General features: G+C 41.2%; 2 protein-coding genes across 2 annotated transcripts in view; one reads left to right on the top strand and one right to left on the bottom strand.

Moving 5' to 3' along the window:
• LOC139929922 (uncharacterized) overlaps positions 1–25,007 on the bottom strand; it is a 451,831-nt gene that overhangs the window by 325,550 nt on the left and 101,274 nt on the right. The window lies entirely within an intron of this gene.
• On the top strand, positions 21,047–22,117 carry LOC139917416 (uncharacterized). The gene has a single exon (XM_071906535.2). It carries the CDS (start codon positions 21,047–21,049, stop codon positions 22,115–22,117), a length of 1,071 nt encoding a protein of 356 aa, XP_071762636.1.

Raw genomic sequence — 25,007 nt, 5'->3', positions numbered from 1 at the left:
TAGTGATTTCCTACATTTCCCAGAATGCCCTTCAACAATGCCCCCTTCTGTTTTAGGGTGGAGACAGCTGTTAAAGGATAGGCTGGTGTTTTTAAATACATTTGTTATATATATTATATATATATATATATTTCATATAGTCATATTGGGCATCAGCTACATGGACAAGACTTTTTAGCAAAACAAATTCATTGCTGATTTTGTTATTTTCATAGGATTTGTTGACGGTAAGAAATGCATTAAGAGACACCAGACTTATCCTTCAACACTAAAAGAATTGAATCAGTCTGGTTTCAGTGGAGAGTTTTAGTTTCCTATGATGCTCTGAATTCTGTTTCAGAGGCTTTTCCACCTTGATGAGAAGAAAATTCTGGAGGAAACACTGTAAATATTAGTATTATCTGGTATTACCATTGAAAAACCCATATAGATGAAACCTGAATGTGTATTTCTACTTGTCATGTCCTGATTCAACTTTTCCCCTCAATCTCGTATCCTTGAAACCTGAAATCGATATCAGCAATGTGAGCTGACAGATTGATTTTTCCATTTTAAGTTTTCTTTTTTTTTTTATTTTTATTTGTCTGGACGCAGGGCGGAACCAGGAAACACTGTTGCTACTGGAGACGGTGATGTCTCTCTCTTCTCTCTCTCTCTCTCTCTCTCTCTCTACAGCCCCAACACACACACACACACACACACACTCCAACCCTCAGGCTGTCAGTGTGCATTACCTCCAGTCCGACAAACACAGATCCCACTCCTCTTCCTCTCCTCTCCTTCCTCGCCGCAGAACAGACTCCTCACTGATAAAAAAGACACAGGAAAATCAATAATAAATAATAAAAATGAGCTTTTGTTTGTACGGCGCTTTTCAACGAAAAAGCAAAGTTACAAAGTGTTTTAACAGGCAATAAAACATGAATAAATAAAGTCGATAAGAAAGAAGGAAGTCAGAAGTGAAGATTAGAAAAGAATAAAACCGGAAAATGCAGCAGGAATGAAAAAGATACGAAAAAGAAACAACTTTTACGAAACTCTGTGAGGCAAAATGTGTTTTATGCAGCGATTTTAATCCCACTGATACTTGGAATAATACCTCTACTACTATATTACTGTATTGTATAGCTCATTAGCATAATAACTTCAGATAACTATACACTTTTATTACTTTGTTTTGCATTACATGTTGTTACCACTATTTTTATTTTCCCAATTTAGTTTCCCACAATTACTACCCATGGACTTGATGTTACTTGCATTTTTGATTTATTTATTTATTTATTTTTATTTTATTATTATTATTATTATTGTTATCATTATCATTATCATTATCATTATCATTATTATTATTTTCTAGTACTTATATGTAACTGATTTTGCTTTGATATGACTACAACTTGATTTTATTGTTTTCATTTATTATTTCCATTATCATGTAATGTAACACAGGGAAGGGGGGGGGGGGGGGGGGGATATGATTGTATGTAGTGAATATGTTCTTGACATTGTTTACATTAAAACAAATAGATTATTAAAAAAATTATAATAATACGAAGAAGAAGGGCGCGATTTTAAAGATGAAGGGGATTTCGACAATATTTTCCAAAGTCAAAGTGTCCGGTCAGTTTTGGTCTTCAGCCTCGACCTCGGTTTGACTCGTCGTCCTGCCAGAGGAAACTCGCTAAATTCAGTCGTATTTCTGTGTGTTGGATGTTCTGCAGTGTGTGGTGTGTTGGATGTTCTGCAGTGTGTGGTGTGTTGGATGTTCTGCAGTGTGTGGTGTGTTGGATGTTCTGCAGTGTGTGGTGTGTTGGATGTTCTGCAGTGTGTGATGTGTTGGATGCTCTGCAGCAGTGTGTGGTGTGTTGGATGCTCTGCAGCAGTGTGTGGTGTGTTGGATGTTCTGCAGTGTGTGGTGTGTTGGATGTTCTGCAGTGTGTGGTGTGTTGGATGTTCTGCAGTGTGTGGTGTGTTGGATGTTCTGCAGCAGTGTGTGGTGTGTTGGATGTTCTGCAGTGTGTGGTGTGTTGGATGTTCTGCAGTGTGTGGTGTGTTGGATGTTCTGCAGTGTGTGGTGTGTTGGATGTTCTGCAGTGTGTGATGTGTTGGATGCTCTGCAGCAGTGTGTGGTGTGTTGGATGTTCTGCAGTGTGTGGTGTGTTGGATGTTCTGCAGTGTGTGGTGTGTTGGATGTTCTGCAGTGTGTGGTGTGTTGGATGTTCTGCAGTGTGTGGTGTGTTGGATGTTCTGCAGTGTGTGGTATGTTGGATGCTCTGCAGCAGTGTGTGGTGTGTTGGATGTTCTGCAGTGTGTGGTGTGTTTGATGTTCTGCAGTGTGTGGTGTGTTGGATGTTCTGCAGCAGTGTGTGGTGTGTTGGATGTTCTGCAGTGTGTGGTGTGTTGGATGTTCTGCAGTGTGTGGTGTGTTGGATGTTCTGCAGTGTGTGGTGTGTTGGATGTTCTGCAGTGTGTGGTGTGTTGCATGTTCTGCAGTGTGTGGTGTGTTGGATGTTCTGCAGTGTGTGGTGTGTTGGATGTTCTGCAGCAGTGTGTGTTGTGTTGGATGTTCTGCAGTGTGTGGTGTGTTGGATGTTCTGCAGTGTGTGGTGTGTTGGATGTTCTGCAGCAGTGTGTGTTGTGTTGGATGTTCTGCAGTGTGTGGTGTGTTGGATGTTCTGCAGTGTGTGGTGTGTTGGATGTTCTGCAGTGTGTGGTGTGTTGGATGTTCTGCAGCAGTGTGTGGTGTGTTGGATGTTCTGCAGTGTGTGGTGTGTTGGATGTTCTGCAGCAGTGTGTGGTGTGTTGGATGTTCTGCAGTGTGTGATGTGTTGGATGTTCTGCAGTGTGTGTTGTGTTGGATGTTCTGCAGTGTGTTGTGTGTTGGATGTTCTGCAGTGTGTGGTGTGTTGGATGTTCTGCAGCAGTGTGTGGTGTGTTGGATGTTCTGCAGTGTGTGGTGTGTTGGATGTTCTGCAGTGTGTGGTGTGTTGGATGTTCTGCAGTGTGTGGTGTGTTGGATGTTCTGCAGCAGTGTGTGGTGTGTTGGATGTTCTGCAGTGTGTGGTGTGTTGGATGTTCTGCAGTGTGTGGTGTGTTGATGTGAAGGCCGCTGGTCTGCAGCTTGCTGCTTCTCTCTGCAGACTGACACAGAAACGTCGAGACGAGCCTGCAGAGCGCAGTGTAAGCTGTCATAAAGGTTTAAAGAGCGGGCTAATGGCTAGTGTGAACAGGCAGGGAGGCTTTTAGGGATGAACCCCCCCCAACCTAACCCAGATCCAGGTTTCCTGCAGCGCTGCCGAAACGCCCAGGCTGCTTAGATAATGTTAATACTGACAGAAATAAGTGTTCTTGGTTTGAAAAGGGGTTCGACCAATGTGGTTTTTTTTTTTAATGGACCAGAGCCGGCTCTAAACAGCTGGAGGCCCTAGGCAAATTTTCTATGGAGGCCCCATTTCAGACAAATCCTACCCACCATCAAACAATAAAGACTGAATAAAAATGTAGTATTTAAAGCATTGTATGTTTATTACATGTTATAAGATACAGCACATGAATATCAAATTAAACTATAACAAATACAAAGGTGAATGTGTCTCTCTCCACTTGGACATGAGCTTAAAATGAAGACTTTCAAGGGCCTCAGCCAATAAGATCCATCTCTTGCTGGGTGTGGGCCTTCCCTGAATCAGTGCTTTTGATTGGTTTTATGATGACTGGCATGTAATGTATCCAATAAGAACGGTAAGATTTTTGTATTTTTTCAAAAGTATAAAAAATTCATTAAAGGAGCCTATTCAGCCTATAGGGAGAACCGGCTATGTAAAGGATGATAGTTGATATTTTTTTGGATTGATATTTTGTGCTAATAATCAAAATTCTCAAATTTGACCATTTTTATGTAAAAAATATTAAGTATTCAGAATTATTTTGGGCATTTTTTGTGGTATTTGTGTAAAAAACTAGAAACCTTAAAGGTGCAATATGCATTTTTTTCTGACCACTAGAGGGAGACAAAAACAGCGACACATTTGTAAATTAACTCACAGCAAAGCCACTTCTCCCTCCACTGCACTACGGAGGCCAGCCAGGGACAAACATTACAAAGCAGCGTGCATAAAGGCTAACAGCCAAGCTAACCGAAACTACGGAGAAGTGTCACCGGTTACCAGTCTCACTTTGACAGATCTCTCTCCTGCTGAAGGTCACATGTCCCACAATGACAAGTGAAGAGGCAGGTAGCAAGTTCACTAGTTTAACAGTTTACTAGTTTAACGAGTTAGCTAGTTTAACAAGTTAACTATCTTAATGAGTTTACTACTTTAACAAGTTGAGCCTAGATTAACAAATTTACTAGTTTAACAAGATTAGCCTACTAGATGAACACATTTACTACTTTAACAATTTAGCCTGCTATATTAACAAATTTACTAGATTAACAAATTTACTAGTTTAACAAGATTAGCCTACTAGATGAACACATTTACTAGATTAACAATTTAGCCTGCTATATTAACAAATTTACTAGATTAACAAAGTTACTAGTTTAACAAGTTTCGCCTCCTAGATTAACAAATTTACTAAATTAAAAATGTAGTAGTTTAACAAGTTTACTAGTTTAACAAATTTACTAGTTTAACAAGTTTACTACATCATCAACAAGTTTACTCGTTCGCTTCATCGATTCTGCCATTATGAGAAAATTTCCAGGAATGGGAGGGGAAGAGCGCCACTTTTAAACAGAGAGGGAAGTTTTTTAATTGGTTAGAAGGTCTGATATCACTTATTGCTGGTTTAAGATGGAAACATCAATGCGTCATCACTCACACTGCTGCGGTCGATCACAAGGTTTCAAGGACACGAGATCGAGGGGAAAAGTTGAATTGACGAGTAGAAATACACATTCAGGTTTCATTGGTTATAATACTACTACTTACTAATACTTACATACATTTGTACATACGTTGTTATAGATACTGTTATTTATGTACTACTGTATAAAACACAGTTTGGTCATCATCTGAATTAAGTTTGAATACTACTTGCACGTTTTGCACTGTCGTGTAAAATGTCAGTAAATCTCCAGAGGACGATGGAGAGGCAGCATGTCAGCGACCAGGAAGCCTTTCTGTCCTGACCTTTACTTTGTGTCTTCATCCTCAGCATGACGCACAGATGAAAGTGTACTGTACGGATACAAGGGCAGCAGGGTGCCGGTGTGGTTTGAGTGACAGCTCAGAGTAACGGGGCCAAACACCGATCAAAATATCCAGGTGTGTGTTGGAGACGAGGCTTTTTGTGTCCTTAAAGCTGCAATATGTCACTTTTTTTTTTACATTAAAATACCAATAAAAATATTAGCCTATATCTTCTACATTATCAGTCTGTGTTCAGGTCTAAATCCCCTGTTTGCCTGAAATTGTCTTTTCAGTGATGTTGGAGTGTTTTGGGGTGTAAACCATTTCCTGTGGGCGTGTCTTGTGGGCGGAGCCAGCGGTGAGCCGGTTGTGTCCGTCAAGGTGAGGCGAGCGGCCGCAGAGCAGGAAGTCACAGCAGCAACAATAATGGAGGAAAGCAGGAAGAAAGCTAACAGTTTGTTCAGGTTAACTGAGCTGACTCTTCTCAAGCTACAACTCAGAGTGTTTTGGAGTAGAGACTAGGGCTAAAGACAAGACAGTTTACTGTGTCACAGTAACCAAATCCACCTTATCACACTATTCACTTTTACTGAGAACGTTACTGAATGGATCTACAGCCACACCACAACAAGCTGACTCAGCTGCTCTCTGCTTCTAGCTGCTTCATACAGATTTACACTTTATTAACTAACACAATTCTACATGTTCCTCCATCATGGAGACACAGCTGGCTGCTGGGAGCAGGTTGGAGATAAAACTACAAAGCCTCTAGGCTATATGTAGAGTGACATGTACAGTTTGCTGTCTGTAAAGTAATTTGCTTCCAAAACAAATTTGTGTACATTTATTGTACTTCCTGATTCTGTTTATTGCTTTTCCAGGTCGATTTAACTGACTATTCTGTTTCCCAGGATGCCTCACTGTCCTCAGAATGACATAATCCCTGCTGGCTGCTAATTAGCCGATGCAGCTAGCTGTTAATTTGATTGCCATTAGGATCGCTAACACCGCTAACGGGACAACTGAAGAAAAACAATTTAATTTTTCCCCTGGGTGACTTCAGTACCAATCAATCTCAGAGCAGAATAGAGTGCAGTAGAGTGGAAAAGAACAGAGCAGGATAGAACACAATAGACTAGAACTGAACAGAATAGAGTCTAGTAGAATAGAGCGATGTTGGAGAGAATTACTGTTAAAAGTAAAAGGTTCCTTTATTTCATTTTCACTTTTTTCTACTTACTTTTAAAAAACTTTACTCTAACACTTTACGTTGTGTTACAACCAGCACTGATACAGTAAATAAATAAATACAGTAGAACAGGAAGTAGTGGGCTGTATAAGAAAATAATAGAATGTAGTAATGGGTAGTACAGTGAATCGAATAGAATAATAGAGTGTATTAGAGTGATAGAGTGTAGCATAGTGGCTTAGAAAAAAATACAATATAGTAGAGCACAGTGGAATAGTCTAGAATAGAATAGAGTAGAGTGTAGTATAGTGAGCTAAATTGTAGTAAATTGTAGCTCAGTGGCATAGAATAGAAAGGAATAGAATAGAGTATAGTTAAGTAAAGTGTTATAAAGTGTAGCACAGTGGAATATAGTAAAATACAATATTTAGACTGTACAATAATAGAATAGAATAGAGTAAAATGCAATATAGTGTAGTACAGTGGAATAGACTAAACTAGAATAGACTAGAATAGAGTAGACTACAGTAGAATAGAGTTTGGCTAAGTGTAGCACAGTGGAATAGATCAAAATACAATATAGTAGAGTGTAGAATAATAGAATAGAATAGAGTAGAATAGAATAGAATAGAATAGAAGTTTCAGTCCTCTGCAGTGTCCAGCAGACAGGAGGTGATATAAGCTGACATGTTGCGGCGCTCAGCAGGAGGCCTGCTGGCGTCATGACAACCACAGCCGCCGGGCATTGTGGGTCGGCGCCAGCAACACCGAGCCGCCAAGTCTTCAAACAGGAGAGCGACACCTCACTGAGTTTTTTTGCGTTTTTTTCGTCAGAGCGGAGCACTTTCAAAAGTTGAGAATTTTTTCAGAAAAGCGCCGGGTGACGTGAATTGTTTTTTTCTCAGCCGACCAATCGCAATGAAGGAGACGCTGGCCGTTTCCCATAGCAACAGCAAATATGGAGAAGGTGAAAGTGCCGGTGGAGAAACTGGACGTTGTAATAAAGGCAGTGTGGATTATACTGGACATGCATTGGAAATATCTGGTAAGAAAACTAACATTTTTAACTCGGTTGACCTGTTGGCTTTAACTTGCTTTGTTTACAAGCAGAAAGTGGAAGTAAGCTCTAATATTTTCTATTTATTGCACATGGGAACTGAAGTGTTTCTGATCGTCTGGTTTCTGTTTTTCTGTTTTATTTAGTGAATTAGTTTGACAGGAAAACACTCAGCTGAGCCGCTCTCCTGCACGGTTTGACCTTTAACCCCCGGCCACCCCCCCCTCCACCGGTTACCTCGTCCTCTGTCTCCACATGCCAAACCCGCTTGGATCAGCGCGTTCGTTTTCTTCGCCCCAGCAGCTGAGGCGGGTGGAGAGGTCATCAAATATTGATGCTGCTGGAATTGTCCTGTAATTCTGTTCTCTTTTTTTGTGACCAAATATTTTCTTATTATTTTTTCTTTCTTCCATCATATGAAAAATCAACATGACCCCCCCCCCCACCACCACCACCACCACCACCACAGAAGTCCCTCACATTTATACTCCGACATCACAGGAGAACAGATCAAATCAATAAGTGAATCAATCAATCAATCAATCAATCAATGGTATGACCAGGATTTACCAACCATGTCAGCTTCATCTGTACTTTGAGAAAAAAATTCTGTAATTTCAAATTCTGTAAGTGGGAACAAATCCTGAAATCCTGTCACATGCCTTTTGATCCATAGTTTATTGTCAGATTGATTTAGAGGGTTTATTGATTATTGATTTCAGATTCTGTTTTTCACTGATTTTCACTGCAGACTCTGTGGATTATTGAATATTGAATGGAGGCAATAAATGGGAAATGACTGGATTGTTTTCCCTTGTCATGGAGTCTTTACCCATTCTGACCAGTTTGGATTTCTCTGTTTACATCAAATTTCTTCTTCTTCTTCTTCTTCTTCTTCTTCTTCTTCTTCTTTTTAACATTTGAATCATGAATAACTCAGTTGATTCATTTGGTTGCTGTGGTTTTAACCTGATGAAGCTCAGAGCGACCTGATGTCTCAAGGGGCAATCACACTGAGCATGTGTGTGTGTGTGTGTGTGTGTGTGTGTATGTGTGTGGTTCATTGTGTTACTCACCTTGACCCAGATACTAAAACTCAATGAGAAAAGTCTGCAAGGAGAAAGGAGGAGGAGAGGAGACTAGGAGAGGAAGAAGGAATAGAGGAGAGGAGAGAAGAAAACGTGGCAGGAGAGAGGAGAGGAGAGGAGGAAGGAAAAGAGGAGAGGAGATAAGAAGTAGAGGATGAACAAGGAAGTGAGGTAAAAGTAAAGGAGAGGAGATGAGGACAGAGGAGAGGAAAGGAGGAGAAAAGAGGAAGTGAGGTAAAAGCAAAGAGGAAAGGAGGGGAAGGAAGAGAAAAGAGGAACGCAGAGAAAAGGAGAGAAGAGGAGGAGAAGCAGTGGGAGGAGAGAAGAGAAAAGAGAGGAAAGGAGGAGAGGAGGATATGAGAGAGAATAGAAGACAGAGGAGAGAAAGGAGGTGAGATAAGGGAGGAGGAGAGGAACAAAGGAGGGAGGAGATGAAAGCATAGGAGAGAAGAGAGGAAATTAGAGGAGAGGAGTTAAGAAGAGAGGAGGAGAAAAGGGGAGGAGAGGAGGGAAGATGAAGGGAAAGGAGAGGAGGGAAGGGAGGATGAAAGAGGAGAGGAAGAGGAGGAGAGGAGGTGGGAGGAGAGAGGACACAAAAGCCAAGGACAGAAGAGAGGAATGGAGGGGAGGAGATGGGAAGAAAGAAAGGAGACGAGGAGATGGAGAAGGAAGAGGATGATGAAGAGGAGGAGGAAAGAAGACCAGAGAATAAGAGAAAAAGAGGAGTGGAAAAAGATGAGAGGAAGGAAAGAGATGAAGAGGAGGATAGAAGATGAAAAGAGAGAGGAGACAAAAGCAGAGGAGAGAAGGAATGGAGAGGAAGAGGAGGAGGAGGAGGAAGAGGAGGAGGGGAGGAAAGAAGACCAGAGAAGAAGAGGAAAAAGGAGGAAAGGAAGGAAAGGAGGAGAGAAGAAGGAAAGAGGAGGAGCAGGAGGATGAAGAGAAAGAGGAGAGAAGAAGAGGAGGAGGAGTGTAGTGTTGGTCTGGCGGTCATGACCTGCCTCCTGTTGGTGTGATGGATCCACACTGACAACCAGAGACTACTGGGACTGTGTGTGTGTGTGTGTGTGTGTGTGTGTGTGTGTGTGTGTGAGAGAGAGAGAGAGAGAGAGAGAGAGAGAGAGAGAGAGAGAGAGAGAACCACCTCAAACACACACGCACACACTATCTCAATCTCACTCAATTTCACTCACACACACTTTGTCAATCTCACTCGAACACACACACACACACACACACACACACACACACACACACACACACACACACACACCTCGTCCCCCCCTGTGCCCCGGAGGTGTTTTCTTTATTGACTGTGGTTTTGTCTGGAAGTTCTCTCTCTCTCTCTCTCTCTCTCTCTCTCTCTCTCTCTCTCTCTCTATGCTCACTCGACTGGACAACACATTCACTTTAACCACACACACACGCACACACACACACACACTTAAAGTGTAAGGTGTTGCACTTTGGTCAGACTCAGTAACAGATACCAGTTCCATAAAGACAAGAAATTGTTCACATACATCAGAGAGAGAGAGAGGAGGAGAGAGAGAGAGAGAGAGAGAGAGAGGGAGAGAGAAAGAGAGAGGAAGAGAGAGAGAGAGAGGAAGAGAGAGAGAGAGTCACAGGTTTGATCCCCGAAACAGACACTTGACCTGCTGAAGTGACACACTGAACCCCTGCTGCACCTGTCCCTCCTTTAGCTCCATGCTAACACTTTAGCATCCACTATGTTGAGTGACAGTAGCGCCATGCTAACGCTTTAGCATCCACTATGTTGAGTGACAGTAGCGCCGTGCTAACACTTTAGCATACACTATGTTGAGTGACAGTAGCTCCATGCTAACATTAACGTTCTCAGGACTTGACAGTTCTGGACAGCCTTCCCTTGGCAAAATCCAGACATACACAACCTTTAATATGAAGTGAAATAGTTTTACTCTCTCCAGTATGTGTGATGTCATGTCACTCAACTCAACTACAGCAAAATCCACAAAGATTTGCTTTAAAAGACAGGAGCAGTAGTAGTAGTAAAAGTTGTAGTAGTAGTAGTATCACTGTCATTATTCTCTCTCTCTCTCTCTCTCTCCCTCTCTCTCCCTCTCCCTCTCTCTCTCTCTCTCCCTCTCTCTCTCTGAGTCACTTCTTCCCTCCAGATCTACCAATGTAAATATTTGTGTATGAATCAGACCGTCGCTGACCTTTTTTCGCCCATTCTGCCCCAGGCTGCTTCCCTGCACACACACACACACACACACACACACACACACACACACACACACACATTCACTCTAATTGTGAGAACGTGCACTAGCAAATGTGAAGTCTAAGTGCACACATGGATGCGCACATACAGTGTTCACATGTACACACACAAAAGTAAACGTGCACGTGCAGACACACACATGCTTTGTGTTTGTACATAAGCCGTACACACACACACACACACACACACACACACACACACACACACACACACTTTTGCCCCATTTCCTGTCCCATAAGAGTGTGTGCTGCCCTCAGCTGTCAGGTTGACTGGTCATCTGGGTTAGAGAGCTGCAGCTTTTAGCAGACAGACAGCCTGAACCAAAACACACACACACACACACACACACACACACACACACACTCACACACACACACACACACACTAATTAATGCGAAACCAGATTCCTGAATGTGGTGCAGCAGGTAAAAACTGTTACCTGAATTAACATTAAATAGATGGAAAACTTAAAAAATAAATGATCAAAAAACTCCAATCACGCTGGAATTGTCCTTTAAGATGATTATGATGAAGATGAGGATGATGATGATAGTGTAATCTGAATAGAATAGAATCTAGAATCTAATCCCTCAATAGAACAGTAAGCTGCAGAGAGATTTGGATGCAGGAGGGCAGACGAAGCCGAAGTGTTGAACTCACGTCAGTAAAAATCAGATGAAACGATTCTGATGATGCTGACGTGATGATGGAGGTGATAACGGTCGCCGTGACGACGCTGACGCCCGCGGCGACGGCGGTGATGATGATGATGACAGCGCCGGTGATGTTTATTCAGAGGAATGGCTTCACACTCAACAGGGAGGAAACGTCACAGAGTTTCATTCAATTACATGACAGACATTTGAGTTTCAAACCTGACAGTAATTTGTTATTTGGTTTACTAGCTAATGTTTACGGTGTTTTGTTTTGTTTGTTTTTTTTCCAATCATTTTATTTATATTTTACAGATAACATAATACAAACGTCACACAGACACAAAAAGACAATCAAAACCAAACAGTTACCAAACTACGAAAACAAGACAGAACAAACCACAAACAAAAAAAGAGATAAATAAATAAATGAATAAACAAATTATTAACGTAAAACAAACAACCCGTTTCCAGAGTGAAACGTGAGACGCCGCGGCCCGGCGGCTACAGGTAGGGAAAACTCTCCGGTAATAAACGATGACGACCGCTCGACCGCTTTGAAAAAAACACTTTGTTAGTCTATTATTTCTTACAGAAATGATAATGAGCGAACCTTTGTGACGTCACAAAGTTACGGAAGTCCAAACGGCTCGTTTAGAGGCTCGCTTTTCTAATATGGATTGTGTGGATTTAGTTTTGATACTTTCACCATGTTTAGATACACATCCAACTCCTTTATCATCACAGAGGAGAGGGAGTCCTGCTTTACATCATATTGACCTTTAAGGATAATACTGAATTAACCGTCATCAGTTCCTCAGACAGTCAACGCCTAAAATATAAAATATAAAACTCCCCGCCGTCTCCGGAGCGGCGGTCTCTGTCCGCCACGTCTGAGGACCTGATTGAGGCCCCTGCGGAGGCACGGACAGTCTGTTCCAGCCGGCCTCGCTCCGTGTTTTCCTGACCTGCCGACCTTCTGCAGGCGCTTCCTGTCTGGAAGTGAGAGCTGCCATGTTGCATCTCATTAACACCTCCGCCACACACACACACACACACACACACACACACACACACATCACACATGAAGGTGAATACTCACACCCAGCCGCTCGCATCCAAACACGTTAATTCATACACACACACACACAGTCGCACACTCAGACATGTAAACATACACACACTTGCATATAGATTGACACATGCAGTCAGAGACACGCACACACACACACACACACACACACACACAAACATGAATGCACACATATAATATATACACACACACACACACACACACACACACACACACAAACACAGATGTGTAAACACCCACATATTCGCATACCTACACTTTCAAGCATTCACACACACACATGAACTCGCACATACACATACACATGCAGTCAGATGCGTACACACACACACACACACACACACACACACACACACACACACGTCTGTCTTGTGTTTCTGTTCTTCATTGCTCTGTAAATCCACTTGGTGTCAAACCTGTTTGTGTTTTATTAATAAATTTGACTTGACTTTATTAGTCAGCGTGTGAGTGACAGGCTGACAACAGCTTTGATTGACAGCTCTGGGTGACTGACAGCTGATGGGCGGGATCTGTCCACACTCAGTCTGTCTAATGAGCCGCAATTATAGGATTATCCTGCGGCTGAATGAGGTGTGTGTGTGTGTGTGTGTGTGTGTGTGTGTGTGTGTGTGTGTGTGTGTATGTGCCACTCACAACTAATTATGACATGTGAGGAGCTAATCCTTGATGATGATGAAGACGAAGTGTGTGAAGGAGGACATTAAATACTACTACTTCAAGTACTACTAATACTACTACTGCTACTGCTACTTTGACCTCTGACCTCCCTGTTGAAGGGGAAAGAAAGAAGATAATTTCCCTACAATAGAGGAATCAATCAAATTATTATTGTACATACTTTACTTTTGTACAGTAGACTTGTATTTTAAGCAGGCATGTTTCGCCCTCTGCTGGTCTGTGTAAAAACTACAATATTAACACAGTAGGTCAGACTGATTATGACATCACAACAAGCTCACCTATTACAGTACACATCAAGGTGAGACAAACTGATACACAAGGCTGAAATTGTCCATTTAATTTTTAATTTTTGGGGAATTTTTGCCACAGAAATATTTTGCCATGAATATCGGCACAAAATATCAGCTATCAACAGCTTCAGTCCAAAAATATTTATATTGAAGCTTGAATAGGAAAAAAGAGAAAAAGAGAAATGACAAAGGGAAAGCAAGAAAGAAACAAACAAACAAACAAAAACAAAGAAAAGGGGAGAGAAACGAAATAAAAGACAGCAAATACAACAACAGCACAATGTGTAAAAATCAGTACAAAAATAAAAATGTAAAAGTTAGCATAAATGTTAGCAGGTGAAAGCAAGATTGTACAGATGGCGAAAGGAGAAAGAAAGGGAGAGGAAACAAGGAAGGGAAGAAAAATAGTTAAATATGAAAGTAAGGGAAAGAAAGAAAGAAAGAAAGAAAGAAAGAAAGAAAGTGTTTTCCCTGCTGTATAGTCATGCTTAAAGAAAAATAATGCAACAGATGAAAATGAGGAAAAAGAAAGAAAGAAAGAAAGAAAGAAAGAAAGAAAGAGCGTTTTTCCTGCTGTATCATCATGTTTAAAGCGGTCAGAACATGCTGATAATCCCAGACTGTTTTACTGTAATCCCTGCTCTCTTTTTACAGTACTTTACAGTTACAGTTTACAATTTTTATTTTTGCACTACATGTTTTATTCCTTGCACTTGTTCCCTGTTGTGAAGCACCTTGTAACTCTGGTTTTGAAAAATACTGTTTACTATGACTATAAAAGTTGACATTTTGGAGAACTTTTTCATCTGACAGCAGCGTTCTCTTGCATTAATCAAGTGAAGTGACACAGTAGTTTCCAGCGGCTGTTACTGTAGTTACATCACCGTTATCCAGGTCAGCTCAGAGGCTGCGATGAAACTGGAACCTGCAGAAACCTGATCTCACCTGAACGCATCGTATGAAAAGTACAGTAGTGACCTTTGACCCGCTCATCGCTTCCACTCCTCCTGTCTGGAAGAAAGAAGTGAAGACTATGAACCTTCTGCTTTCACAAAATGATTAAGAGCGCAAAATGGAAACAAATGGTATTTTTTAAAGGACAGTAGGGAATTTAAAGTAATAATCTACAACGTTTTTATCAAAATAAATGTCTTTTATCTGCCTGCTCTAACACAACAGTGATTCAACCTATGTCTGTTCTAAACAGCCGGTGTCTGGTAGCTCTTTCCTGGGAAAAATCCTCTGGAACACAGGAAGTGATGCGTTTTACGTTTCTGGTTTGTTTGGAATCAACAGAAGAAGAAGAACTGGGTAGTTAGCATGAGCAGTGATAGCCACCATGGCTGAACAGACAGAGAAAAGAGAAACTCAACCTGCAGCAACAGAAAATCCAAGCTCCGCCCACACTGTTTGATTGACAGGTGATCTGTGGGAAGTGCAGTGCAGGAACACCACAGTGAGGCTGAGGGACAAAGATGGAGACTGAATAACAAAAACAAGGATCTCAAGGACGGTCACTTTGAGTCCTTGGTCGACTAAATGATTGCCAACACAACATTAAAGCAAATGATTGAACTTTTTAAGGCACAGTAGGTGACTAAACGCATTGTTTAATGAAATGAGACACTTTTATAGAATCAATTCTCTTCATTTTAGAAATATTGAATGATGAACTAAGGGTGTGTTCACAGCAAGCATGTTCGGACCGGTTGAGTCGAACGCTCTGTCCAGGTGAGAACAATTCCATTTGAACTCTGGTGTCACCTGGTTGGTCGTTTTTGACAAAAATATCATCTTTGCAAAGACAATCTGTTGGTTAAGGAGGTGATTTCAACAAATGTTACGGTTCAAACTTAAGTCCCGCACACAAAGGCTCTGATTGGCTGGATTGTTTCTCAGAGCGAGAACAAGCCGTTGACGAGGGAAATACCAGACTCTCTGAATCGCCCCACAAAATCTGAAGAGTGGAGGGACGAGATCCAGGAGTCTAAGAAACGACCCCAAAACATCTGGTTTTATGAGTATGTTGTTCGACCGTTGATCCATATGGTTTTATGGATATAAGGATGGGTGTTGACATCTGATAGACAGCAGTTCCTCTTGCTTGGAAAGCCTAGATTAACAATATGAACTGAGGGCAAACTGCAGTCTGGACTGACGCTCATATTCAACTTCTTCTTCATGTGTTCTGACCTGGTATGAAGACCAGAGATGGTGAACTATGGCAAAGAGCGCAGACAAGTCCCTCGCTCCCCAGCTGGATGACAAGTTAAAACTCTGTCCAATAAACAAGCTACTTGTGAGTCAGGTGACTTTTGTTTACAAGCCCTGGTTCCCTTGTAATTGGTCAGTGTGAAACTAAATGAACCAAAAACAAAAACCACTGTGGTTCGGACCAAAGAAAACCAGCTCTAGGTTTTCCCAACATGGATATCTAGAAGTTTGGAACAAAACTCTTCAATTGCACTTGATAGTAAATGTTGCCCATGTTATTATGACTTAAGGAAACAGCCGGTAAGACAAAAACCTGATGAATTTAACACCATAAAGGCCAAACTGGATTTTACAGTTGAGATATTTCAGCTTTCAAAATGTCCTTCCATGAATTTCTGTTGTTATATTCTTGAAATCATGCCTGAAAATGGTAGTTCAACCTGGTTTTACTCTCTTCAGTTCATGAGTTCTCGAACTTCTGTTAGACCCCAAAATCCACTGGCCTTTCTAGTGTGAAGTCTATCTATCTATCTATCTATCTATCTATCTATCTATCTATCTATCTCTCTATCTATCTATCTATCTATCTATCTATCTATCTATCTACAAAACTCTTCAATTGCACTTGATAGTAAATGTTATCAATGTCATGACTTCAGGAAACCAAGAATTGACCCAGTTCATGATTTCTTGAACTTCTGTACATCCCAAAATCCATTGGCCTTTCTAGTGTGAAGTCTATTATCTCTCTATCTCTCTATCTCTCTATCTATCTATCTATCTCTCTATCTATCTATCTATCTATCCGTCCAGAACAGAAACAGCAGCGAGGCTAACAAGGCTGGCGGTAGCTATGGGCAAACGTGCGTCTTGCCCACCCAATCAAAAGTTAAGAAAACGTTTTTTTTTTTGTTCAGCCAATGGAAAAATAGCACAGAAAATACCAGTACCGTTTCTAACTTCTGATTGGGTGGGCAGCCTACAGCCCGCCTCCAAGTCGCCCATTCAATAGGCTTTATTGGCATGACATTTGACGTGTTGCCAAAGCACAATTACGATTATGAAAGACAATGTTAAGGAATGAAATTAACAAAAAATAATGTAAATAACAATATTAGTTAATAGAATAAAATAGATAATGAAATAAGTAAATTAAATAAAATAAATAAAATATATATAGTTACATTGAAGTTTGAGTATAGGCTTGAGTTAGTTGATTTAGTTGTTTTCTTTGTCACTTTTCAGTTTGAGTTTGAATAAGACTGCCTTCTAGTTTTGTAAATATTGGTTATGGTGAGAAGTCTCACTGGATTAGGTTTTAATTTTATTTGAGAACTAAGCTCATCCAATGTAAAGAAATGTTATGGAGTTGATTATGTTAAGATCTGGATGAAGGATTTTTTTTATTTTAGGGTAAATCAATCTGCCCTCCACTGACTCAGATCATAGGGTAGCAGCAAACTTAGAAATGCTGCTTCACTACCTCCCAATCTCCCTGCTTCAAATTGTTCTTTATAAATTAGAATAGAATAGAATATTACTTTATTAATCCCCATGGGGAAATTAATCTTCTGCATTTAACCAATCCAAACACACAGCCATAAGCTGGAGAGGCCTGAGGGCACGATGGCAGGAGCTTGCATCTGATCTTGACTCCGGTTGCCAGCTGTCATTTTGCCAAATTGTTGTGCCATCTGGCCAGGGATTTGAACCGGCAACCTTCGGACTACTAGTCTGCTTCTCTAACCTCTGGGCTACCTACCGCCCAAGTTGCCCACTTATTATTTCTACCAGCCCACCCTAATTTAGCAGGCTAAAACCGGCCCTGGAGGCTAACCTCAACCTCCAGCTGAAAGCAGGCTGAACAGTCACAGCAAAGTAGGCTACAAACTTCCCGCTGTCTCGGTGAATGGAGCGGTTAATCCGGGTTGGGGATTTGGACGGCATTAGTGTAATCTTCCTCTCTGTGACCAACAGGTCCGTTCATCTATCTAAGTCCAACACATCCCCGCTTCATCCCACATGTTAGAATAAACTATCTGACATCTGGGACTCCGGCTCTTGTCAGCTGGAACCTCGGAGAAAAACAGACGTCACTTTCTGAGCGTTTTTATTCTGAAAGATTCGTCCACGAAGGAAAGACTTCGCAGACGTCGTTTCTGTTGGGTTTTCGGTGTGTTATTCCCCGGCGAGTCAATTTCACGCTTCACAAAACCACTCAGGCTAATGCCTTTTTTTAATCATCTAGTCGTCCTTTAGAAAGGAAAGGCTGCGTGAACCGAAAGAACTTCAGGTGAGATTTTGTTATAAACCCGTTTTTTTTAAATCCCGTTTTCGTAATCTGTGTTTTTCCCTCCTTTCTGATTTATCGTTTTTTTTGTGTGTAAATAACTTTTTAAAAATCCCTTCTATCTCTCCTTAGCTCTTGATTTCTGTTCCTTTTCTTTTTGTTTATCTTACGTAATCGTTTTACAGTCACAGGGAACGAAGGCCCTGACGCTTGACCTTTGACCTTCTTAGTTTCGGTTGCTTGTAATCTTTGCTGATCTAGGAATTGAATCTTATTCTCCCGTTGTGCTCCTTGTAAGCCACTAAGTCTCTCTAAATAATAATGCCTGCTAAATGCCTAAAATGCAAAATGTAATGTAAATGTAAATCATAAAGTCTGAACTCGTCGAAACTCCTTAATGACTTTTTTCTTTTTTTTCTCGTATTCTCTTTTCTCAGCTAGAAAGAAAAGATTTCTACAGAATCACAGTCAGTTTTATTGGCCAATTTGACTTGGTTGGTCACATTAAATAAAACAAAAATTATAAAAGTAGGATATAAAAATGTAACAGTATAGATTGAGGGAGTAGGCTTCTTTTTTTTTTAGAAGTAACATGTAAAAGAAAGTAGCATATAAATCCCATTTACAAACGCATAAGATAATTTAGGAATAGGTCTGTTTTATATACAGTATGCACATGGTTTTCTGTTGGAACCTGACTGGACTGATAGTCAGTAATGGAAAGACAAAGAATTAACAGAAATATGGAATTGATATGCAGTTTTTGTGTCCAAATTAATTATAAAAAAACAAGTAAAAGAAATGCATATATCAAATGATTCAGAGTTTTGTTGTTCCAAAGTCTAAAAATGTCAGGTGGTGCAACCGTCTGAACGTACATGAAGAGAACAAAACTGTAATTAAAAGGCTTTTTTTCTCAATACATGTCCTAATCAAACAGTTTAAAGCATTTAAAAAGCTTCTTGACTCCAAAATAACCTTTATTTTTCGTTTAGGGTAAAAAAACAACAACTCCATCACATCCTGGAGAGCAGCAGCCAGACTGCAATCAGTCAAATCCAGCCAGGCTTTCTAATTCTCAGGACGCTGGCCCAGTTTGGCGTCAATCTCTTAAAGCTCCCCTCTGCTCTCATAACCCCCTCCCTCAACCTGGTGAATAATTGACAAGCTCTCCCCTCTCTCTCTCTCTCTCTCTCCCTCTCTCTCTCTCTCTCTCTCTCTCTCTCTCTCTCTCTTTCCATCAGGCTGTCTTTGTAGCTCAGCTCGGGTTTTCCAGGCCGGGACAATAGCGTCGCTCGGCCCCAGGCGAAAAGCCCTTCGCCTCCATCATGTTTCCACCTGCCGCCGTCTGGATGTTGACCAGCAGCTAGAGACGGTAAGAAGAAAACCTGATGAATTTAACACCAGAAAGGCCAAACCGGATTTTACAGTTGAGATATTTCAGCTTGCAAAATGTCCTTCCATGACTTTTTTGTTGCTATATTCTCAAAAACATGCAAAGAAATAGTAGTTCTAACTGGTTTTACTCTCTTCAGTTCATGAGTTCTCATACTTCTGTTAAGGTGAAGTCTATCTATCTATCTATCTATCTATCTATCTATCTATCTATCTATCTCTCCTACAATAACGTATTTATGTCAATTTTGTAATTAAAAAAAAGGCATCAAGGCAACAAACATAAAGGAATCATAAAGGCTTTTACACTGAACCAGAAAATGGTTCTTCAACCTTATCAGAGCCCTTTTTGGTTCTATAAAGAACCCTTTTATGGAGGTTCTCTATAGCACCGTGCTCAAATGGTTCCACACAGGTAGGACCTTTATGGTGCTGTAAGGAACCCTTGTAGAAAGTTTCTCTATAGAACTATGCTCAAATGGTTCCACGTAAAACATTTATGGTGCTGTGAAAAATCCTTTAGAAAGGTTCTCTATAGCACCATGCTCAAACAGTTCCACAGAGAACCTTTATGGTTTTGTGAAGAACCCTTTCAGAAAGGTTCTCTATGGGACCTTTACAGTGCTGTAAGGAATCCTTTAAGAATGCAGGAAATACAGAGTGTTAAAAGAACCTTTTAAGAACCGCACTGGGTTCTTAATTCTGATTTGCCAGTTATTATTGTAAGGGATCAGAGGGGTCTTTGAGTCATTATGGTTTCCTGTAGAACCACAACCCTAACCAAGGAACCCTGAAGAACCCTCCCCTGTGTTTGTATCTCACCGTCCATCTGTTGTGTTTTTGTTGCTCTGTCTAAATATCAGAGTGATTTTTCCTGGACTGGCTGTGTGGCAAAAAAAGGAACTGAACTTAACGGGGGAATTAAGTAATCTATTACGTTTACTGACCTCTACTGGTGACCAGTAGGAACTGCAACAACAATGACAGAACGTTTCTCCTCCTGCACAAGTCTGGCAGAGTTACTTTAGCTTGAGAACGAGGCTTCTTAGCCTTCGTAGCTGAAGCGTGTTGGCCTCTCTCATGGCACCGTCCTCCATCGATGAGCTGTTGAAAATGCCACTAGGTGCAGAGTTTATGTTCCAAAACAGAGGCCAGAAAGTGAGTTTTGAAAGACAGATTTATCAACAACTGTATCAACCCCCCACAGATATGTTATGGTCTGTTTGTGCTACTGGCCAGTGAAAACCTTACTCCTTGCCTCTTTAACCTTAGAACTACATTTGTCATAGTCAATGTTGCGTGTGGCTGGTAAGTTACAGTCTGCTTTACCAGACATGTTGGCAGGTAACCAACCATCATTTGGAGTCCTATTGTATTCTCCAAATCTAGTTGGCTAGTAAAATAGTAAAATTGGCTTGTAAGTTAGTCTACTCTACCAGCTACTTTGGCAGGTAGCCAGTCATCATTCAAAGTCCAATTCTATTCTAAATATCCTGTTTCTGATGAAAGTATCCGGTGAATTTTGGAATCGATCAGCCACTTTGGCCGGTGGACAGACAATTTAGTTTCCTGACATGGTTGTATCATGTTACAAAGCAGCTAGTGAAGCTCTAAGGAAGACCATTTAATTATAAAATCCCCTCTCCGATTCTTTCAGAGAGCTGCGGAGCCATGAAGGAGTTCCTGCTTCTCCTGCTCCTGGCAACGGAGGCGTCCTCCAAGTCCCACGGCAGCTGGTGCGAGCCGGGCTGCGACTGTCGAGGCGATCTGAAATTCACCATCTGCTCTCGGGCGCTCTTCACCCAGCTGCCCGGCAGAGTCCCGCCCTCCACCGAGCTGCTCGACCTGTCCGACAACCAGATCGCGCTCGTCCCCGAGCGGTCCTTCAGCATGATCCGCAAGCTCCGGGTTCTGCTGTTACAGAACAACAACATCAGCGTGGTGGAGGACGGCTCCTTCTCGCAGCTAGAGTTCCTGCAGAGGTTGGACCTGAGCTGGAACCGGATCTCCTCCCTGAGCGAGGGCTTCTCCCTGGGTCTCAGCTTCCTGCGGGAGCTGCAGCTGGCCCACAACCACCTGACCACCCTGGACAGCAACAGCTTCTTCCACCTGGACGGCCTGCAGCGGCTGAACCTGACCAGCAACGCCATCCACACCATCGAGACACGGTCCTTCGGCACGATGAGCGCCCTGCGGCAGCTCCACCTGGAGGACAACCGGATGACGTCGCTGAGGGGCGGGACCTTCTCCATGCTGCGCTCCCTGGAGGTCCTCAACCTGGAGGGCAACCGCATCAGCCAGACGGAGGCGGGCGTCTTCAAGCCGCTCACCAGCCTGGCGCTGCTCAACCTGGCGCACAACAAGCTGACCACCGTCAACTTCAAGACGTTCCTCAGCATCCACACCTACAGCACCCACATCCTGCTGGAGGGGAACCCCTGGCACTGCGACTGCGACCTGCAGAGGGTTTTCCGGAAGCTGCGGAGCATCCAGCGGCTCTTCCTGGATGACTACTACAACCTGAGCTGCGAGGCGCCGCCCATCCTGCAGAACTACCGGCTGATGGACGTGGACACGGAGCTGTGCATCGCCGAGACGGTCACCGTGCTCACCATCACCATCACCGTGGTGATCACCGTGCTGGCTGCCATGGTGATGGGGGAGAGGAAGAGGAAGAAGAAGAAGAGCGGGAAACACTGGACGCAGCAGGGGGACGTGTCGGACGAGTCGGAGCACAACTGACCTGATCTCTCTCTGTCGCTCTTTCCCAGTTCGGTTCAATGGGCTTTATAGGCATGCATAGCACTTTCTTTCTTTCTTCCTTTCTTTCTTTCTTTCTTTCTTTCTTTCGTCACACTGTTAGACATGACTGTGATAAAACATTGTAACATTCGGACAACTTTTTTGGCCAACTCTTATGGGCAACAGTTGCCCAAGGAGTTGCCTCAGCACTGTCGCTTTAATCCCAGTAGGAACATGTTGCCAGGAAACATTTGAAGAGATTTTGGACTCGTGGTTTATTTTGTCGATTCTCGCTGGAAGGATTTCCCAACTGCATCGCCCAAAAAGACTGCAGAGTAGTCTTAGAAACACATGTAGCCTAATATATCAAATTATTCTGCAACTTTCAATTTATTTAAATTTATTTGTGGAGTTCTGGTGTTCCAAAGTCTAAAAATGTTGTGGTGCAACCGTCCGAACGTGTAAGTGAAGAGAACAGAAGTGCAATAAAAAGGAACATTTTCTCAATACAATTCTTAATCAAATGCATTTTAAAGACAACAATGATGATGTTTTTTATGTTTTCAGTAGCGGTAAATACAGTGAAAGAGCATTTAAAGTTTTTACATGGTTTCACCACTTGACATTTTCTGGGCGGTAAGATCAGAAATCTTGTTTAAAAATTAAATGATAATCATAAAGGCAATACAGTCGCCCAAAAAGACTGCAGAGAGTATCACAGCTCTTACTGAGGGTTTCTAAATGTTTCCATCGCAGTTTTCTACTGTTTGGTTTGGAAAAAAGTGAGTCGGATGTAATTTTTCCGCAACTGAAACAAAGTCAAATGATTTGTGGTTCCTACATTAAAAGCTGATCTGAAACTGTTTTAATGGAGAATATTACTTTTTACATTAATGGAAGTGATGAAATATAAACTGAAGGTGCTGTGATGTTTATATTCTGTGTGTGAATTCAAGTGTGGAAAATATTAAATGGGATGTTGTGACCTTTTTTCGTCTACAGTTTCTGACTGCTATCTGTGGGAAGTTTCTACGTTTTTGAATGGAAAATGAACACGTTGTTTCATAAATTGCTGGAAAAAATTAACATCACAGTATACGATAAAATGTTTGAATGCAACTTGGAGGACTGCAGTGCCTCCTACAGGTGAAAATGGAACTTTACTGCACTGAGTTTTTAACTGAATGGCTTTTGCAAATAATTCTTAGAGGTTGATTTTTTTTGCTTGGTGTCCCAGGTGGGTGGGGTTTGTTGCATCAGGACAAACCAGGTAACATAAGGTAGGCTGTCAAATACAGTTTTTTACTTAATTAACATTCAAACACTTTTTTCAAAACTTTCGGGCACTGGTATCATCCTATTTTGTAAACCCCACCCACCTGGCACTCCAAGCATCTTGAAATAAATTTTAACAATTAGTTGCAAATAACTTCTGTTAATGCTGACTATAGGCAGATGATATTAGAACCAGCAGATGCTCTGCTGCCTCATTTATGAAAGATTATTAAACACTAGCCACAGACCTAAATCCAAGCCGATGTTGTGATTTAAAGATTTTTGTTCCAAAATGAGATCTAAACCTCTCATTTGTTCACAGTCATTATACAAAGGTATCACTCTTGATTTGACAATGATATATTGATGTTTACAAATGATACACATAGCACCTTTAATATCAACACATACCACAACATGTGTTGTTGTGTTGAAAAGAAACACTTCCTTTTCTAAAGTGTGTTAGTACCCAATATCTGGCCTAATAAAAATCACTAGGCCTATAATATTTATATAATAATCATATAGGGACTTATAGAGTGTCTATAGCACTCAATGGTGAGTTTACAGAGAACTTTTCCTACTGTATGGTATTGTTATCTCCTGTGGTACCACTATAATATGCCTATGTGGACTTTAACTTTTAGTTTTGCTCTGATATTTGTACAGCATCCCTCTGAAATTGACTATAGGATTACTATAGTAATTTTTCATGAGGGTGTAGATTTATCTGTACGACTAATTGGAGATTTAGTAATAAACCATGATAGTGTTTGTCATACATTTATGTTTGCACTCATTATGTCACCTCCACCTCTCTGTTTATTTATGTGTAACGTCTATATGAGGCCATACAACGTGTGTGTGTGTGTGTGTGTGTGTGTGTGTGTGTGTGTGTCAACAAAGCACACAGGCATCCTGCTTGCACAGCCTTTGTCAATCCTAATGTAATCACTATAGCTAATACGGTATCTCTATAGTATTCCTATAATATCACTATAGGAACTCATAGTGTGTCTGTAGTACTCAATAATGAGTTTAAAGTGCTTTATGGTAATTTTATTTCTTATGGTATTTACTATAATAATATTCCTATAATATTCCTATATGTATTTATACTGAGTTTATATTGACTTTAAAGCATCACTATAACATTCCTATAATATTTCTACAGGATGCGATATATCGGTGTAGTTTTAATGTGATAGTTGTATAGTATCCTTTTAAAAATTATTATAGGATTACTGTAGCAGGTTTTCATTGTGATTAATGGAAGATTCCCCTTTAATTGAGGCACTGGAGACGTCACGCACTGCTGCCCAGCTGCGTCAAAACACCTAGATTTAGCCAGAATTAATATCGGATGTTGTCAAAATAAAAGCATGGAATTTGTCAATTGAAAGAAAAAAATATGTACAGAACTACAAAAAACATATCGAAATAGTTGATGGAATTATTAGATTGAATATTGAGTGAAACCCCAGCTGTAAAATAGATACTAATGTAATGTGAAACCACTGGAACAACTATACAGCTGGGTTAAAAATTACTTTTTTAAGTTCGTTGACAGCTACCACATTGTCTGGTGTAAGTTTGGTATTTTAGTATTTGTTAA

Source organism: Centroberyx gerrardi, chromosome 21, assembly GCF_048128805.1.
Source record: "Centroberyx gerrardi isolate f3 chromosome 21, fCenGer3.hap1.cur.20231027, whole genome shotgun sequence".
Taxonomy (NCBI): domain Eukaryota; kingdom Metazoa; phylum Chordata; class Actinopteri; order Beryciformes; family Berycidae; genus Centroberyx; species Centroberyx gerrardi.
Note: the sequence above shows the minus strand (reverse complement) of the source record. Positions and strands in the feature narration are given on the sequence as shown.

Coding starts and splice junctions, on each gene's coding strand:
- LOC139917416 (XM_071906535.2), top strand. CDS start 21,047: ATGAAGGAGTTCCTGCTTCTCCTGCTCCTGGCAACGGAGGCGTCCTCC.